This window comes from Leuciscus leuciscus (assembly GCF_965113295.1).
Source record: "Leuciscus leuciscus genome assembly, chromosome: 19".
In the NCBI taxonomy this organism is placed as follows: Eukaryota; Metazoa; Chordata; class Actinopteri; order Cypriniformes; family Leuciscidae; genus Leuciscus; species Leuciscus leuciscus.
The window spans coordinates 37984495-38003929 of NC_138743.1; the positions used below are offsets into that span (position 1 = coordinate 37984495).

The window sequence follows — 19435 nt, forward strand, 5'->3', positions numbered from 1 at the left end:
ATCAGAGATCTGACTCTGTGTGTCTGTAGGTTGTCTGGCTGTATGGTGACAGAGGAAGGCTGTGGTTATGTGTCTTCAGCTCTGAGTTCAAACCCATCACACCTGATAGAGCTGGATCTGAGTAACAATGACCTGCAGGATTCAGGAGTGAAGATTATTTCTGATGGACTGAAAAGCGCAAACTGTCAGCTGCAGATACTGAGGTATTTAAGAACATAAGAGAGATTATTTACAGTGTGCCACTCATAATGTTGATGTGTGTTTGTAGATGGTCTGACTGTGTGTGTCTTTAGGTTGTCTGGCTATATGGTGACAGAGGAAGGCTGTGGTTATGTGTCTTCAGCTCTGAGTTCAAACCCCTCACACCTGAGAGAGCTGGATTTGAGCTACAATCACCCAGGAGAATCAGGAGTGAAGATTATTTGTGAAGGACTGAAGAGTCCACACTGTAAGCTGCAGATTCTGAGGTATTTAAGAACATATAAGATATCATTTACAGTCTGCCGGTCATAATGTTGATGTGTGTTTGTAGATGGTCTTGACTGTGTGTGTCTGTAGGTTGTCTGGCTGTAGGGTGACAGAGGAAGGCTGTGGTTATGTGTCTTCAGCTCTGAGTTCAAACCCATCACACCTGAGAGAGCTGGATCTAAGTAACAATAACCTGCAGGATTCAGGAGTGAAGATTATTTCTGATGGACTGAAAAGCACAAACTGTCAGCTGCAGATACTAAGGTATTTAAGAACATATGAGAGGTTATTTACAGTGTGCCACTCATAATGTCGATGTGTGTTTGCAGACCTGCCAACCTGTACGCATTTTGCGTAGCGGATACGCATTTTGACTTCAAAGTACGCTGATACGATTTGTCACTCTAAACTACGCAAAAACCTGGTGACGCCTTTGTGCACGCGCTGTCCTCAAATCAAGCTACAGCAAAAGAAGAAAAGTTCGACCAATCATAGCGCTGGGTTCTTTCCCCAAATAGCAAGCGGGGATGATTGACAGATGCGTAAGGCCTATCATTAAAAAAAGAGACTGAAAATCGACACCAATAAAGATTCCCGCTCGACCCCCCTTCCACTCCCACGGCCGCAGTCTGACTGATGTCATAAGCGAGGACAGTACAGTAGTCACGGTACTTCTGACTCCTGAAGGTAAACGGCCTGGGGTCGATGTGGAAAGTTGATTGTTGAGTTAACTTAATCTTATGGATTCGATGATCACACAGATCGCATGGATTATCTTAAAATACTCCGTTAAGTTATTCATGGTCACTCAGAAAAGAGGAAGACATCATTCAGTCATATAATGCTCAAGTAATGCTGAACTGTAAATCTTGAAATCGCTATGGCTTAACTTTAGTGATTATGAAAGTGCTGTGATTTGTGCATTAACGTTAGCCTACTGATAAACACGAGTCACAGAGAAACAGCCGTTTATTTATTCATTCATTCTCAGTGTTGAGAAACGTATGTGTTACGTTATTGTGTTAATTATAACTAAAGTAGCCTACCTAATTATGTTACATATTTATTTTGTATGAAAACTAGCGCGTTAGTTACTTATGGATTAAAAAGTACCTTTGTATCAGTGCTGCGCGAGCTCTCTCACAAACACGGACGCGCGCACACACAGAGAGAGAAGATCATTGTAAAATTAAAATTGACGGGCTAAGTTTAAATTTTGTTCTTGCTTGTTTTTTTTTCTGTCAAAAAACATTTTGTATTATCCATCCCTGCTTTTAAAATTCGTTAAATGACGGACGTTTACTGTTAACACAGCCCTCATTATATGTCGGATTCGGAACTTATACTTTATATTATTTTTAGAATAAGTGATTAAATATGTTTGTATTGGCTAACATTTATTCAGCTAAATGCGTGTCCTGTTTAAAATGTGCGATGTTTAAATGCAAAGACAGCACGTCACAAATAGAAGCCCTTTTCCCTGTGGTATTTAGTATCATATTTGGATATTGGAAAATAAATAAATTAGCCTATCTTAATTGTACACAATGTTCCTATGTTTTATCTTTTTTTTTTTTTTACTCCCCCCGTCATCGATACACAAAACATTTTTGCAAGGTTGGCAGGTCTGTGTTTGTAGATGGTCTGACTGTGTGTGTGTCTGTAGGTTGTCTGGCTGTATGGTGACAGAGGAAGGCTGTGGTTATGTGTCTTCAGCTCTGAGTTCAAACCTCTCACACCTGAGAGAACTGGATCTAAGTAACAATGACCTGCAGGATTCAGGAGTGAAGATTATTTCTGATGGACTGAAAAGCGCAAACTGTCAGCTGCAGATACTAAGGTATTTAAGAACATATGAGAGATTATTTACAGTCTGCCACTCATAATGTCGATGTGTGTTTGTAGATGATCTGACTGTGTGTGACTGTAGGTTGTCTGGCTGTATGGTGACAGAGGAAGGCTGTGGTTATGTGTCTTCAGCTCTAAGTTCAAACCCCTCACACCTGAGAGAGCTGGATCTGAGCTACAATCACCCAGGAGAATCAGGAGTGAAGATTATTTCTGATGGACTGAAAAGTGCAAACTGTCAGCTGCAGATACTGAGGTATTTAAGAACATGGCAGTTTTAGATTCTTATTTCGAGTATAATTTCATTTAAAAAAATTATTTTAGAGAGAGATTATTTACAGTCTGCCACTCATAAAGTCGATGTGTGTTTGTAGATGGTCTTAAATAAAAAAAACTATAGTAATACTATAATTGCACCTAAGGGAACTTAATAAAAGAAAAGAAAAAACCATGTCATGACCCCTTTAAGATCTGTCTCAGGTGATCTGACCACAAGTCGGTTACTCTCATTTGGATGTAGAGCTATTCCAGCGTTATGGACGTGACATTTACAGTCAAAACTTGAAATATAAATTCTCATAGAAAGTATTAATTACCAATATATTGAAAAGGGCTGTCAAGTGGTAAAAACTTTTAATCTGATTATTAACATGATGTGGCAATTAATTCATCTAACGATCTTATTAATTAATTAATTAATCAAATTAATCGCAGATTAGTCGCACATCAAGTCATTGTGTAAAGCATCAAATAGACATTACAAAAAGTAGCTTCAGAAAGAAATATGTGATTCAGCATAGAATTTATTACACATACATTTTTGGATGATGAGGTTGAGTAAATGATGACTGAATTTTCATTTTGGCTTTTTTATAATATGGAAATATGAAATAATTTTTTTTAATGAAATTATACTCGAAATAAGAATCTAAAACTGCCAGTAGATGGCGGTAAATGTCTTAATGATTAAGTCATTGAATTTGTCACGTTTCCTAAGCATGGTGCAGGTAGAAGGCAAGACGAAGATCAACAAGAAAAACCTAAACCAAACTCAAAACAAACCTTAACGAGAACCAACAACAGAAGACTGAAACACAGGCAGATATACTGGGAGAAAACAAAGAGAACTAATAAGGCAACAGCTGAAAACAGTGACTAATCAAATTAGAAACCATGGTGACAAATAAACGAGCTTACTGAGGTAGGGTAATGATGAAAACAGAAAACAAAGTCCAAATACAATAAACTGTTACAGAATCATTCATTCATTTGTTTCATTCAAACGGCTGATTCATTCAGGAATGAACCATCTTTATAATTGGTCCATTGAATCATTGGTTCACCCGATTCGTCCAAAGCGTGGTTTCAGAAATGAAACGCCACTATCACATAGGGCTGGGCGATAAAACGATAACGATAATTATCGCGATATAATTTTTCTCGATAAAACCAGTGCTCGAAGTGGGGTGGTACTCACTGGTACGCTGTACCGGCACTTCTGCATTTTACTCCAAAGCGTACCTGCACTTTTTCTTGCGTACCGCTACTTCTCGCATGTAGCCGGTACTCTACCACTGACAAAGAAAGCGTCAGTGTCACGCCCATTTCACATATACTCCGTTTCCAATGCGTATGCGGTGCTTATTTTTTTCCGCACCCATATTAACAGGTTAGAGCTTTCACACTGCACGAGGATGAGGTCCGGCAATGCGTTCCAGTTGCGGTGCGTATACAGCAGTGCAACGATGATTTCTGCACCGAGTCTATTTTCGCTGTGCTGCACGCGCTGAATTAAAGTGACAGCGCATGGTTCGTGGTCAAAATTAACACAGAATATGACATGAAAATATAATAATCTCTCTATAAATGCATTTAATTAAATTAAATGTAGTAACATCATAGGATGTCCTGTTACTTTATCCTCTACAGTAAAAGACCTGGGTGTTATACTCGATTGCAACCTGTCTTTTGAAAATCATATTTCATATGTTACAAAAACAGCCTTTTTCCACCTTAGAAACATTGCTAAGCTACGTAATATGCTATCAGTTTCTGATGCAGAAAAGTTAGTTCATGCATTCATGACCTCGAGACTGGATTACTGTAATGCTTTATTAGCTGGTTGTCCTGCATCCTCAATAAACAAGCTACAGTTAGTCCAAAATGCCGCCGCTAGAGTTCTTACGAGATCAAGAAAATATGATCATATAACACAGATTTTATCATCACTGCATTGGTTACCTATAAAGTTCCGTATTAATTACAAGGTATTGCTACTGACTTATAAAGCCCTAAACGGCTTAGCTCCAGTCTATTTAACGGATCTTCTATCGCCCTATAATCCATCGCGCTCTTTAAGATCACTAAATTCAAGGCTTTTGGTCATACCTAGGATATCCAGAACCACCAAAGGAGGGAGAGCACTTTCACATTTGGCTCCAAAACTCTGGAATATTCTTCCTGATACTGTCCGTTGCTCAGACTCGCTCTCCCAGTTTAAAACTAGATTAAAGTCGCATCTCTTCAGCCAGGCATTCATATAATCCTACAGTTCAAACTACAATCCGGCCTCTAGCTCATAAATGCCAGAGGAGAACTGGCCCCCGACTGAGCCTGGGTTCTCCCAAGGTTTTTTTTTCTCCATTAGGTCACCTGATGGAGTTTTAGGACACCATTAGGTCACTTGATGGAGTTTTCCGGTTCCTTGCCACTGTTGCCTTTGGCTTGCTCAGTTGGGGATATTTTGGGGATATTTAATTTAATTTTATCAATCAATAAATTCCTCTTGAAACAAACTTTGTTGTATTATTTTAATTTAATACTGTGAAGCTGCTTTGATACAATCTGTATTGTGAAAAGCGCTATATAAATAAACTTGACTTGACTTGACTTAATCTCACCATAAATGTATTTTTGGACTTGCAGACTTGGAGTAGTTCCGTTTTCACACACACACACACACACACACACACAAACACGCACGCGCACGCGCACACACACACACACACACACACACACACACACACACACACACACACACACACACACACACGACTTGTTTAAATACATTTATGTTGTTAATAAATATCAATAAATTGTTGTTGTACCAGCAATATCTCCAAGTTTTGTTTTTCACTGTCTATATTCTATTTTGGCTCCTGCGATGGGTAGGGAGGCGTCCCATCCCTGTGCGTAGAGCCGACCAGATGAACCAGTTGTTTCCAGTGCTGACGGTCTTGTGCCAGCTGCTCTGCATCCTCCACATCAACTCCATGTTGTTGGAGGTCGCCCGCAAGGACGTCAAGCCATCGGGTCCGGGGTCTACCTCGTAGTCGTCTCCAGCCTGCGGCCCTCGGATCAAACTGGAGAATGGCTCTCGTCGGATGGTCAGGAGGGAGCCGGAGGACATGGCCGAAAGAGCGGGTGTGACGTTGCGCAGCCAGGCAGGATGCTCTGGGCTGGCACGTGCGGGCTCTAAGCACTTGATTGGAAACCCGATGGGGCCACCTGATGTTCTCGATGGTTCTGAGAGCCCTGCTATCGAAGCCATCTAATCTTGCAGCCAGTGTCTTATTTAAGGGCCAAGTCTCCGAGCCATAAAGCAGGATGGAGAGTACTGCTGAGTTGTAAATCCGGAGCTTCGTCTTGCGTGAGATGGTCTGGTGCCGCCAGAGTGGTTTCCAGAGGGACTGCAGGGCTGACGCAGCCAGGGCTCTTCTGCGGGTAATCTCTGGTTTTAGGTCCCCGTTGTCTGTCACTATGGATCCCAGATACACAAAGTTCTTGACAGGCTCTACAATGTTATTGCCAAGCCGCAGGGAAGGTGGATGCAGTCTGTCACCGACATACATGAACTTGGTTTTCGTCCAGCTCACCTGAAGGCCAAGCTTCTCAGCCTCTTCACTGTATATACCCAGAGCGTCTCTCAGCTGGCTGTAGGACGTGCTGAGCAGGATGGTGTCGTCAGCGTACTCCAGGTCAGTCAGGTGGTAACTGCGGAAGGACACTCCGGGGACCCGCTCACAAACCCTGGACATCAGATGGTCAATGATGCAGTTGAAGAGGTCAGGAGCAGCCACGCAGCCCTGGCGAACGCCACTGGAGATGGGAAACCAGTCTGAGTCTCTGCCGTTGATGCGGACACAGCTCTGAGCGTTGCTATAAAGCAGCTTGAACAGGGCAACAATCTTGGGTGGTGCTCCAAGGGCATGTAGAATACTCCACAGTGAAATGTGGCAAACGGTGTCAAAGGCAGCCTTCAGATCTATGAACCCGATGTAAAGATGGCGATCTTTACGGAATTCTTAGGTCTTCTCTATCAGCAAGCGAACGGCGGAGATTTGGTCTGTTGTGGAGCGGTTAGGCATGAAGCCAGCCTGCTGGGGACGGCGGCTGCTTCTGATGGCTGGGAGAGCACGAGTGAGCAAGATCCTGGTAAAGAGCCTGCCGGGGATGGAGAGAAGGGTAATGCCTCTGTGGTTGCCGCAGACTAGCCTGTCACCCTTACGTTTCCAGAAGGGCAAGATGACTCCTCTGGTCCAGTCGCTGGGAAGCCTCTCTGTCTCCCACACCTCATTGAATATGTGGGTAAGCCACTCGACGATGCTTTCACCGCCTGATTTTAGCATCTCAGCGGTTATTGCACAGATGCCGGGGGCTTTCCTGTTGTTAAGTTTTTCCAGAGCGGCTCTGACTTCCTCAGGTGTGACAGGGTCTGTACTGCAGACAGCACTAGGGGCTGCAGCGTTAGTGGCCGATGAGATGGCGGGATCAGCCGGGGAGGTACCGTGCTGCAGGAGGAGGCTGAAGTGCTCTTTCCAGCGTTCGAGACAGTTTGTTGCTATAAGGTTGCCATCAGAATCTTTCACCAGGGCTGTCTTGATGCGTGGGCCATTACGGGCTTGGCGCAGCAGACTGAAGACACGGCTCATATTGTTGTAATTGGCCGCGGACTCTAGGTGTTTAGCTTCTGCTTTCCAGAACTATATGTTAAACAGGCTATATGTTTGGATCACTGAGTAGGGAGGAGTCCAGGCGAGGCTGAGTCTTGGTGTGCTGGTTGGCTCGCAGCTTTAACTTGAGCTGGGCCACCAGCAGGCGATGGTCTGTGTTGCCAAGCTCTGCTCCTCGGTACACACGGCAGTTGGTGACAAACGGCTTCCAGCGTCGAGAGATGAGGATATGGTCCAGCACCTTCCTGGTTCTGCCATCTGGGCTGTACCATGTCCAGTGATGGATAAGCTTCCGGGAAAACCAGGTATCAGCAATGCAGAGGTTGTTGTGGTGGCAGAGAAGGAGAAGGCGGTTACCGTTGTCGTTTGTGGACCTGTCAGCAAAGGTTGTGCCGACAGGGGAGCCTGTGGGCCGATCACTGCTAGACAGAGTGGCGTTGGCATCGGTGAGGATGATGGTGATGTCGTGTGGTGAGGCTTGGCCAACTGCCTGATGGAGTTGGTCAAAGAAGGCATCCTTCGCATCCTCATCAGCGACATCGGTGGGGGCATAAGCAATGATTACTGTCATCTTGCCGTGTTGGTGGAGAAAGCGGGCCGACAGTAATCTGTCGCTCAGGGGTGTCCAGCTGATGAGGGACTTGCGGAGGGCCTTTGGGATGGCAAGTGCCACGCCATAAAGGCCTGTCCGTCTCTCGGGGCCACTCCAGAAATAGAAATCTCAAATGTCATGATTAGCCTACTTGCCAAAGCAAGAGAGTACCGGCACCTTTCCCCCCCCACTTCAAGCACTGGATAAAACGATATCAAGAGTTCGATAATGTTTATGCGCCAAAAGCGGAACGAAACTCATTTGAACCGCACGCCACATGGACCATTTATCCGCTTGGCTCAAAGTCCAAACGGCAGCGCGAGCACGAGCTCACTAGAGCAGATGCGTTTACTCTGATCGCTCTCGTCACGAGATCCAGTGAGAAGCGCTTGAGTTCAGCGAAGAACACAAATGTCTCTGTGATTTAAACCAGTTTAAAGGCAGATGAAACAGTGCTGACAAACAGGGGAGAGGGGGAGAAGGGGGAGAGGGGGAGAGGGGGAGAGGGGGAGAAGGGGGAGAAGGGGGAGAGGGGGAGAAGGGGGAGAAGGGGGAGAGGGGGAGAAGGGGGAGAAGGGGGAGAGGGGGAGAAGGGGAGAAGGGGGAGAAGGGGAGAGGGGGAGGGGACTGTCATCGCCAGTGGCCCAGGCATATCGACTGTCACTAAAAATCAGTGGTAAAACGTGAGGAAATGCTAGATTTTTTTTTTATAGCTGGCAAAGTTAAAGTCTAATGAAATACACGGACACCTTATTTTTGTCCTTTCAAAAGTAACTGAATGCCCTGATACATATATTAGCCTACAGTAATCATAGTTGTATTTAAAACATATAAATTGTTTCTATACACACTATAAATGCATATATTTGAAAATAATACATTTTCCACTTAAAAAAACAAAACATTCCGTACATAGCCTAGATCTACGCGCCCCCTAAACCCACATAATGAAGATGGGCAGCATTGCGGGGAAAGATGCACTGGAACTTTTGCACCATGAAAACAAACGCGCGTCCCATCATTGCCTCTCTCATCTACTACGCGATATCACAGTTTGACGTGTCTGTCATTGGAAAGTTCCACGTGGTGTCATGAATAATTAAGAGAAAGTGTCTTCTCATTGGATAAGAAAACTCAGTACATGAATAATAATGAGACACCGATGAGTCATCAAAGTACTACAGTGCTCTGTGACATCACCGCCTGTGACGTGGACACGATGAAGAGTTTAAACCCGGAAATTGAAAATAGAGGAAAAAAACTCAAATTTAACCATTTTCCCCCTACTATTAGGCCTAAATCTAACAGATGCTAACATTGTCTTAAATGGTGTTCAACACACATACCTCTGTTAAAATCTCTGAAAATTTGGTTTAGGGTTTCATGACCCTTTAAATACAACATCAAACAACATGATTAATCTTGCCTTCAAAACAAGAAATTGCAAGCATTCTAGCAAAAACTTTTGAAAAGAATTAATAAATTGAGAACTTTCTGCTTTCTGAAGGAGTAAATGAACTTTAGCTCTAGTAATATAGAGCCATACAACCAGCTTTTCTCAGTAGAAGAACTACAATGAGCCCTTAAACAATCCCACGACAGCTGTTGGACCAGATACAATTCACTACCAATGATTAAAGAATCTACCTCACCTTTTACTGAAAATGTTTAGAAGAATTTTTAACTCTATCTGGATATCGGAAAAAAATCCCAGCTTCTTGGCATGAATCAGAAATAATACCTATTCCAAAGCCAGGAAAAGGCCATTATGATCCCATTAATTCTCCTATTGTGGAGTGCAATAAGTGAGGAGACAAGAGACGGAGATGCGTTGAGTCAGCTTTACTCTCCACTTCAATATATATATATCACACTGTACAGCGAGCGGGGTCAAAACAGCCACACAACATATATCAGCCACACCTGGAACTTCTAAACATCTCTCCCTTAAAGGTACAGTCCCTTGGTGAATGTCTCTTTCAGTCTTACTTGTGGGTCACCACACTATAGTCCTAGAGCTTTAACCAGTTGCTTGTGCAAATCAATGGAAAGAATGTTCTTTAGAGTTATATTCGTGATGCTTTTATTAGGAAAGAACACGTCAACATTTCTCTGATCTACACATGTGCATTTCAAGACGTTTGAAGGCCAAAAAAATGGATAAGAAACCGCTTTAAAACCCTGTCAGTGGCAGTAGATTATTAACACCTGCTCTCTCCTCATCTCCTCTCTCCTCATCTCCTCTCTCCTCATCTCCATCACTCTTTATTTTCCTCTCAGTCTCATTATTTTGTCCTTTCTTCTCCTCATAAAGCTTTGACTTATTTTTAACTTTGACAACTTATTTCACTGAAGATACGAACGCTAGCTAATCATTTTTAAAATATGTACACATTCATTGTTAAGTCAAAAAGGATGAACCCAAATACAGAAAAAACAGATGATAGTTCTGGGAAAATGTTTTCAATTCTATAATTTGATGAAAAGGAAAGTCCAAACTTTCAGAGAGAAAAAAAAAGTCGTCAACTCAAAAACTTCCAGAGAGTTTGACAAGAGTTCCAAAAAGTAAATAAAAAAAATAAAGAAATAAAGAAATAAAAATGTTAATAACGGTTTTCAACACAGGTTATCATTATTTTATGATAATAATCATAAATGTTTAGAATGATTTGTGAAGGATCATGTGACACTGAAGACTGGAGTAATGATGCTGAACATTCAGCTTTGATCACAGGAATAAATTACACTTTACTGTATATTCACATAGAAAACAGATGATTTACATTAGAATAATATTTCACAATATTACTTTTTAATTTTTTTATGAAATAAACACAGCCTTGTGGAACAGAAGAGACTTCTTTTAAAAACATTAAAAATCTTACCGATCCAAAAAGATGTTAGAAGTAATGTTACACTATATTATGCAATTATATTATCTGGATGGTTGCATTTATTGAAAACTTAACAACTGATTTTGTAATACATTAAGTAAATAAAATGTGTCTGCAAGTTTTGCAAGGGTTGTTTAGGATTGTGAATGTTAAAATAGGAGAAGAACTGCTTTAAGATATTCTGCCGCTGTTATCTGATGGGTAATCCAGCTCACTGTATTATGTCATAATAATGGCCCATTTATATCTAAATATATTTTTACGTCATATGACAGGATTATTTATTATGTCTTTTAGGCTATATGATTAATACTATAAATTATAAATTCATAATAACATGAATTAGGCTATAATCTGTTAATTAATCTGACTAATGTCTAAAAGTGTAATAATTATCTGTCTGCCAAGCTCTGATAATGTGTGAAATATTATACTAATAGATTATCCAAATAATAGCCTATAAAAAACAATAGGCCTTCAGCTTTAGGAGCAGATGATACATACACACACACACACACACACACACACACACACACACACACACACACACTCTTGCATTCAAAGGGAGGATGATGCACACACACACACACACACACACACACACACACACACACACACACACACACACACACACACACACACACTCTTGAAATTTAATATGAATCATGTTTGTGTTTTATAGTGTGGATCATTGTGGAGAGTTTAGAATGACAGCAGGATTACACAAATGTAGGTCTACACACACACACACACACACACACACACACACACACACACACACACACACACACACACACACACACACACAATCATTTAGTGACTTATTGTTGATTTGTGTCATTTAGTGAAATGTTTCTCTTCTTGTGTTCAGATGCCTGTGATCTCACACTGGATCCAAACACAGCACACACTCGTCTCATTCTGTCTGAGGAGAACAGGACATTGACGTTTGTGTCTGAGCATCAGCCGTATCCTGATCATCCAGAGAGATTTGATGTGTTTCCTCAGGTTGTGTGTGGAGAGAGTCTGACTGGACGCTGTTACTGGGAGGCTGAATGGAGCGGATATGCTGTTATATCAGTGACATATAAAGGAATCAGCAGGAAAGGAGAGAGTAAAGACTGTATGTTTGGATCCAATGATAAATCCTGGAGTCTGCTCTGCTATGGTAACGGATTCTCTGTCCATCACAATAATAAAGACACTGGTATTCCTGTCGTCCCTTCATCCTGTAAGAGAGTAGGAGTGTATGTGGACGTGTCGGCCGGCACTCTGTCCTTCTACAGCGTCTCTGACACACACACACTCACACACTTACACACATTCATCACCACATTCACTGAACCCCTCTATGCTGGATTTAGGGTTTATTCTTCAGTGTCTCTGTGTCAGATTAAACAACACACACACACACACACACACACACACACACACACACACACACACACACACACACACTTGTAAATCCTCTTTCTATCGTCCACATTCACACAGAATCATCAATGCTGTAAAATAATCGTTGTTGTCGTAAATGTTTTTTATATGTTATTATAATTATTGTGTGTTATGTGCTGCTGTGACGTGTATATTTCCCCTCAGGATTAATAAAGTTGATCAAATAAAGTCTAAAGATGATTTTGAGTCGTATAGATTGTACAGTAATATTAGTGACGTTGACGAGTTTATTCTCGATGTTTTCTTGTGTTATTTATGAACAGCCGAACACATTCACACAGGCGTCACAGTAATGACAGTGTTCATGTTTTACACACACTACGAGTGTCCATAGATTACAATAAGAACCAGTAACTCTAATTATTATAATAACATCAAGAAAGTTAAGCAATGTTTTTTACTCCAATTTATATATTTCATTTTTCTTCTCACACATCGTAGATGTGCATTCAAAAGGTTTCTGACCGAAAATACGACATTTACTATATAATGTATTTCTACCAGAAAGACTCGGGAGAATAAATACTGTGACAATTATACATTTATTAATAGCCCAGCAAGCAATAAAGTTCTTTGGCGTAGGCCCCGTCCGTAGCTCACAATCTGAGGGTCCGGACTCTGCATATCCTGCCTGAAGACAAAGCCGAACCCCTGTGAGGTATAGGAAGGGACCATCCTGGTGGTAGTGTTGGGGAGGATGGAGGGAGGGATCCATCTTGGAGATGGTGGGGGGGATGGAGGTGAATGGAAGCGTCAGCATCTGCAAACTCAAACGTGTGTAAGTACTTTTATACCACGAGTATTAGAATGTGATTGGATATGAGAAGGTAAAGTGACGTAACAATTGAGTCTTCCCGGCTGAACTTATGCTAAAGCTTTCATTTCTAGAATAAAATGCATATGTGACACATCTCACAACAAATGTGGAAGTAAAATGGCTAAACATAAAAAATTAACTTATACAGTATATTATCTTTGAAAGCACAGACTGTTTTTTTCAGGTCAGTTCATCTCTCTTTAAATAAATATATTTAGCATTAAATAAACAATATAATTCCTGTTCACAGTAAATAAAAAAATAATAATGAAAGATTAAAAGATAAGATAAAAAAAAATATCAAGACCACCCAGTAGGTGGCGATATACACTGAGAATGTAAATCACCATTAAACAAAAGAAGAAGAAAGAAGTATTATGGCGCTGCTTCTTATATTTATATAGACTAGGGATGTGCATCTCCATAACTGAGGCCGATGCGAATCTCGATGCATAGCCAACGATACGATACATTAAAGATACATATAAGCAGCTACCGATGCGATGCAATATGATTCACTACTATTACGATGCGGTGCGATACGATGCAATGGAGAAACTTATGATGCTATGCAATTCAATATGGTATAGATAGTTAACTTTTATTTCTTTTGTTCAGACATACAGCAAATCATAAAGTAGCTTAAGTGCCTCTGACTTTTAACGCATGGCTCTTTCACAAACAAAAGATTTGGTTTTCACAAAACCAAAAAATTCAATAAAAACAGACATTATTTTCCTGTCCTGTCTCCAGTTACACGTTTAACAGCTCACACATTTAACAGTGAAACAATTTAAAGATGCTCAGGGATAAACAAAGAAGAAATGTTCCGTAACTTGCCAGCAGGCTAATGTGATTTCAGCAGGTACACTAACTCAGTGAGCAGAAAGCAGGTGCTGTTTCAACAATAAAAAATAATAAAAATAAATAAACTTTCACAAACAGGTCTTTTATGTAAATATATATATATATATATAACTATTATTGGCAGTCACAGGCTGCTGTAAACCAGATGAACTCAAATGTCCTACTTTAAGGTTTTTCTTCAGGAACATCAGTTGATCTACATGATCAGGATGAAGCAAATTGCGCTGTGCAGTAACTATGTCTCCAGCTGTGCTAAACACTCTTTCAGAGGGTACACCTGTAGCTGGGATGGAGAGGTCGCTCTTTGCCAATGCTGAAAGCAGTGGAAGATCCTCTTGTTTTTTCCACCACTGCAGCACGTCACCACTCAGACCTAAAGAATCCCTCGCTCTGTACTTTACAATGTCCTCCTTAGCTCTCTCCCTTGTGTTCTTTGTCGTCTGTGGTCTCGCAGTGTGGAAATCACCAAACATCTGGTCCAAGGCCGTTTTCTTCTTGGGAGGAACATCATCTAGGAGCAGAACAGAAGAGACCTCCACCTGCTCCACCTGTGTTAGCTGCCTGGTCCTCATTCATTGTGGCAATCATTATTATAAACCAGAGACTAGCTGTTCAATTTCCTTAAACTAGACATAAACACAGATAAATAAGAGAGAGAGAGAGTATATTCTTACCTTTTCATCCATCTTCACCACCTCTGCTGTTAGCTTCATGAATATCATGTCCTTGGTGTCATTGTCATCCAGGAAAGCCAGGTGTTTGAAGCGTGGATCAAGGACTGAGGCCCAGTGGAGAAGGTCTTGGAGATATGTGTAGCGACCGTCAAAGTCCTGCCTGAATCGTTCCTTCATCTGGGAAATTACTGGTAGATCACTATCATCTGTCTGGAAATGTCTCTTTAATTTGGCCTGGATTGGGGAGATCATTGAGATTGTGGGTTTGTTCCTCACTGAGGAGTGTGGTTGCCACTTTCAGAGGACACATCAATTTGATGACCTCTTGGACCTCTAGAAACCAGTCCATACCAGCTTGAGATATAAGATGTCTTTAAGGAAATTTACAGAAACTGGGAAAGGAGGAGTCAAGAATGTCAGAAACCTGTATAAAATGTCTATGTTCATTGAGTCCATTAGGTAATTCTGTTTCACAGCTGGGTGGCTGCGGATGTGAAAAGAATCCTCAAAGAATAAACCTTTTCTCTTTAAAACAATTTTGCCTCTTGAAAGTTTCTTACACCTTTTGATGCTGTTTTTATTAATCTCTGAAAATTGCTTTTACAAGTTGGTGTCAGAAGTGTCGGATCTCGTGCGGACTCTTCTTCTCCTGGTCCTGAGAACGGATTTGACGGAAGTGCAACCCGGCAGCATCAGGCGGCCGTCTCATACCTCGACGGTTGAGAGAGAGCCAATACCCGCATTCAGGACCAGTTGAAGAAATCCCACAAAGATCAAAAAGAATCCGTGGCAATTACAGAAAACAGAAAAGCATCTCTGGGTATGAAACGGCAGAATTGTTTTATTGATGTTAAGTGTAATTTGATAATTGTGAGTGAACGTGAACCATTTTGGCTGAGTTTTGCTTTGGTACGAGCGAGAGGTGATTCAGATAATCACAATTGTTTGGGGAAGAAATTGAAGAAGCTTCGGATCGGTTTCTACCACACTTAGCTCGTTGGTGGACGGGAGTGCCACAGGTGGACGGGAGTGCCACAGGTGATTCAGATAATCACAGGTGATTCAGATAATCACAATTGCTGATTAGTTAGTTTTACTCAAAATCTCTGTAACCTGAGAAATTTTTTTTACAAGTGGACAGAAGAGCCACATCAAATCAGAATTAATAGAGCGCTAGAAAGTGCTTAGGCCTATGGGAAGATTTTGAGTAAAACGTAATTACAGAAACCCGACCGATTTTGGGTGACGAAAAAAGATCGGATCTGTCGAAGACGTTTGACAGATATTGTAAGACACGTGTCGAAGTTGTGAAATCCAGAAGGGAGATTCAGCCAAAATGGAGTCATCTAACAGTAAAGTAGACCATTTTTACACACCGGTTTTCTGTAAAATGGAAAAAATTACGGCCAGAAATGCATGCAAGAAATTGGGAAACGGATGATTGTTAAACAAAGGGGAAGTGAAAATATTTTTACTAACAAGCGCACACACGACGCACACACAAACACATACACTGATTTTCTTTCTGCTATCTGCAATGAAGAAACTGCTTGCAAATCTTTTTGTGTGTCTGATGAAACTGAGCAAAGCTATGACTGATGATTTGAGCAGTGTTGTAAATGATGAGCGTATGAGATTGTGCAAAAGTACAGGGTTTTTCTGAAATGCCAATTTATCCGTTACTAGTCAAAGAGTTGTTGTAGTTTGTTCATGAGTGTAAAAATGTGAACAAACAGTGAATTGTTGGATGGAAAAGAAGCAGATAAAAGAGAACAGAGTCGATAGGAGAAGGAACTGGCATGTAGGGAAAAGAGAATGTTTTTCCTGATGGAAAATACAAACAGTGAATTGTTGGATTGAACAGATACAGAGGAAACTGGCATGTAGGGGAAGATAAAATTCATATTTATGAACGCCTGATTAAGTCAAATTAAGTTGAAATGATATGAAAAGTGAGTTTTAGATAAAAATAAGGCATTGAGTATGATTAACAGGGATTAACATGGGATTAACATGATATAAATGTAGTGGGTCAGGTGGTGAGTTTGGGAAGTGTACCTTTAAGGTTTGCTGATTATTGGGATCAGGTGGCGTAAATGACGTGTCCCTTTAAATGTGGGGAGATATGAACAGGAAAAACATGCGGTGTGAGTTGAAGGGTGAGTCTTATTGTGTATCAGTTGTGCAAACGGGAGGAGCTCGGTCTGACAGCTGCTGTTATGGTGTTCAGTAAATGGAGCCAGCAGTGACTATCTTATAGAGACTTTGGCTGAGTCCCAATTCGCCTACTTATACTACGACCTAAAAGTATGTACTTTTTTTGTGATGAAAAAGTACATACTTTTGAGTGTGTAGCAAAAGAGTATGCACGTTCTGGGACATACTTCGATGACGTCATGCAACGTAAAGGAGAACGTGGTTGCCTAGTTACGCACACCTCGACTGTTAACAAAACATTTTACATTTCATTCATTCTTATATATCCAATATAATTTTATTTACTATTCCCATCTTTTTTTCCACAATACATTTACAATGTGTTTTACCAAATGTAGTAGTGAAGCAGGGCGTCGTCGTAGATCAACCAAACGCAGGTCGTTTGTGAGGCGGCTGGTTCTGCGACGTTCATGTGCAAATGTGTGTAACGACAGCTACTTATTTTCTGAGTTAAAATATTTAAAGTTTATAGTGTGACTATTGTTTAACGTATTTTATACTTAATCTTATACTTATGTATAATACTTAAAAATACCCCGATGAAAATTAACCATGATTTTACTATAGTAAAAGTGTAGTAACCATGTTTCTTTGGTTGGACTGATAAAGTTAACATTTGTACAGCCACAGTATTACTACAAATAAGTCAGACAGAAACATCAAAAGAAATACATAAAAAAGACACTTGCATGACACTAGAGCCTTTTTATTTATTGTTTTGTAGCCTGCAATGAGGCGCACAGTATCTTCATCGGACCCTACAAGATAAACACGGTGCTTTATTGGCACAACATAAACCCATTAATATTACGAGACAATAAAATATAACTTTAATTAGGGTTAAACATTTGAATTCTTACACTTAAAAACTGAGGGCGCATCTCCGTTGCTGCATCCGACTGCCTTTACATCACCATCATCACCACAAAGCTCCTCCCTCCCGCACGCAATGGGTTGTGGGCAATATTAGCCGTTAGAGTGTGCATTGATCTGCACTTCGAATTCTAACCGGAAATAGTAGACCATCCGGGTATCTTTGGAATACTCATTTCAACATACTACGATTTGGGACGTACTAATTCTAGTTTCGCATACTATTTAGGACGGATAGTATGCGAATTGGGACTCAGCATTGCTTTCACAATAGCAAGTGATTGGACGCAGGTGTTGCAGCAATGTAAGTAACGCAAGTCTTGCTGGAAGTTCATGCCGGTTTGTTGTTGATATTTAATTCATTGAGCCGCTTAACACAGCTCTTTGTTTGTTTTGTAGCTCGGGCTGGTGTCTGCATTTGTGGTGTCCAGTAAATGGTACTAGCAGTAGAGCACGTACAGAAACTTGCTGTCATCATAGTAAGGAGTGATCTTACACAGGTGTTGCGCTTAACGTAAGTGGCGCAAGTCTTTGTGGAAGTTCACGCCAGTTCGTTGCGTGATATTAAAGTCATTAAGCCGCTTACCACAGCTCATTGTTTGTTTTGTAGCTCGGTCTGGGGTCTGTGTTTATGGTGTCCAGTAAATGGTACCAGCAGTAAAGAGCTTACAGAACTAGCGTAGTGATCTTACGCAGGTGTTGCAGCAACGTAAGTAACGCTGACCTTTTTTTCCTTTTAGATAAAATTTATAATTGTTAGTGCTGATTGTCTCCTGTTTTGTTAATATGTATGAATAGAAGCAACAATAGAGAGTGTGCACAGCTTTCAGTCATCCACATCGTTTAATTAAATTGCTATGGGGCATACGACTTTGATGCAAAGAAAAATGTAAGTTTTATCCAGCTTTTTGCCTAAATTTTCTAATCAGTCATTTTAAATTGTTATAGCATCATAAACCATCTTTACTTGTGATTTATAGGAGGATTGCCCACGTTGGTCACTAGCCACTGTTTTTCCTGAGCTTAATCATTGTTTTATTTTTTATTTTTGTGTATGCATGTGTGCGTCCTGAGGAGCGGCTACTACCAGTGATGACTTGGATCTAGTTGGGCTTAAGCCATTCTAACATTCGGCCTATGGGCATTGTGCAATATTCCACTTGGAAACAGTATCCATTTTGTAATGTAATGTTCACTAGTGAAGTGTGAAATGCTGTGTTGTGTGTGTCTGTATGGTAGTATTGGTTTGGAGTATTTCTTGCAGTGTTTGAGTGTTTTGTGAGCAGTACTTATTTAGTAGACTTTATGCACTGTAGATTTGATATTGTTAGACTTTTTATCTTGTATCCATGCACTATGATGCTTTAACTCACTGTGATCTATTTATTGTAAAGTTGCTTACTGTTACCTGGAGGGAATATTTGTCTATTTTTACTGCCAATTATTATATTGATTGTTTAATAAATTTATAATTGAGTACATCAGTCCCATGTCCTTTCCTTCATTTGATACCACCTGCCTCAATATCTAAGAAGGGAGCGTGGGTTTTTGGGGTTTCTAGTCTACCTTTACAAATTTCGGTGTGAGCGCCCCCTAGGGGTAACATAAAGATAAGGAATGTTTCATTAAGCATGTTTCATTTTTAGCCCGGTTTCAGGCAAAATGCTTATTTATTTGTTACAAACTTTTTACTTTAAAAAAAATCGTATTTCTTTCAAAGTTCAAGTAGAGTGATCAGGTATACAAAAAATCAGACATGAAGGGTATAACTGTTCTTG

General features: G+C 40.7%; 1 protein-coding gene and 1 long non-coding RNA gene across 7 annotated transcripts in view; both read left to right on the forward strand.

The window, feature by feature from the left end:
- The window catches only part of LOC309482457 (NLR family CARD domain-containing protein 3-like), a 168069-nt gene that overhangs the window by 20670 nt on the left and 127964 nt on the right, over positions 1-19435 (forward strand). The window contains exons 4-9 of one of the 5 annotated variants that reach the window (XM_082147809.1): positions 30-203; positions 559-732; positions 2135-2308; positions 2399-2572; positions 11437-11483; positions 11626-12582. The exons of 1 other annotated variant lie outside the window; for it this stretch is intronic. In XM_082147809.1, coding sequence (XP_082003935.1) covers positions 30-203; positions 559-732; positions 2135-2308; positions 2399-2572; positions 11437-11483; positions 11626-12218 — 1336 coding nt within the window. In that variant the 3' untranslated portion in view covers positions 12219-12582. Of the gene's footprint in view, positions 1-29; positions 204-293; positions 468-558; positions 733-2134; positions 2356-2398; positions 2573-2672; positions 4205-11436; positions 11484-11625; positions 12583-19435 lie in introns of those variants that run through there. 3 more of the 5 variants (XM_082147807.1, XM_082147811.1, XM_082147810.1) reach the window with 3 other exon arrangements.
- LOC309482566 lies at positions 17917-19278 on the forward strand. 2 transcript variants are annotated; one of them, XR_014200297.1, is made up of 5 exons: positions 17917-17961; positions 18057-18171; positions 18268-18366; positions 18456-18546; positions 18638-19278. It is a non-coding gene; the product is annotated as an uncharacterized lncRNA (long non-coding RNA). The 2 variants fall into 2 exon arrangements; XR_014200298.1 differs by having other exon boundaries at positions 17923-18171.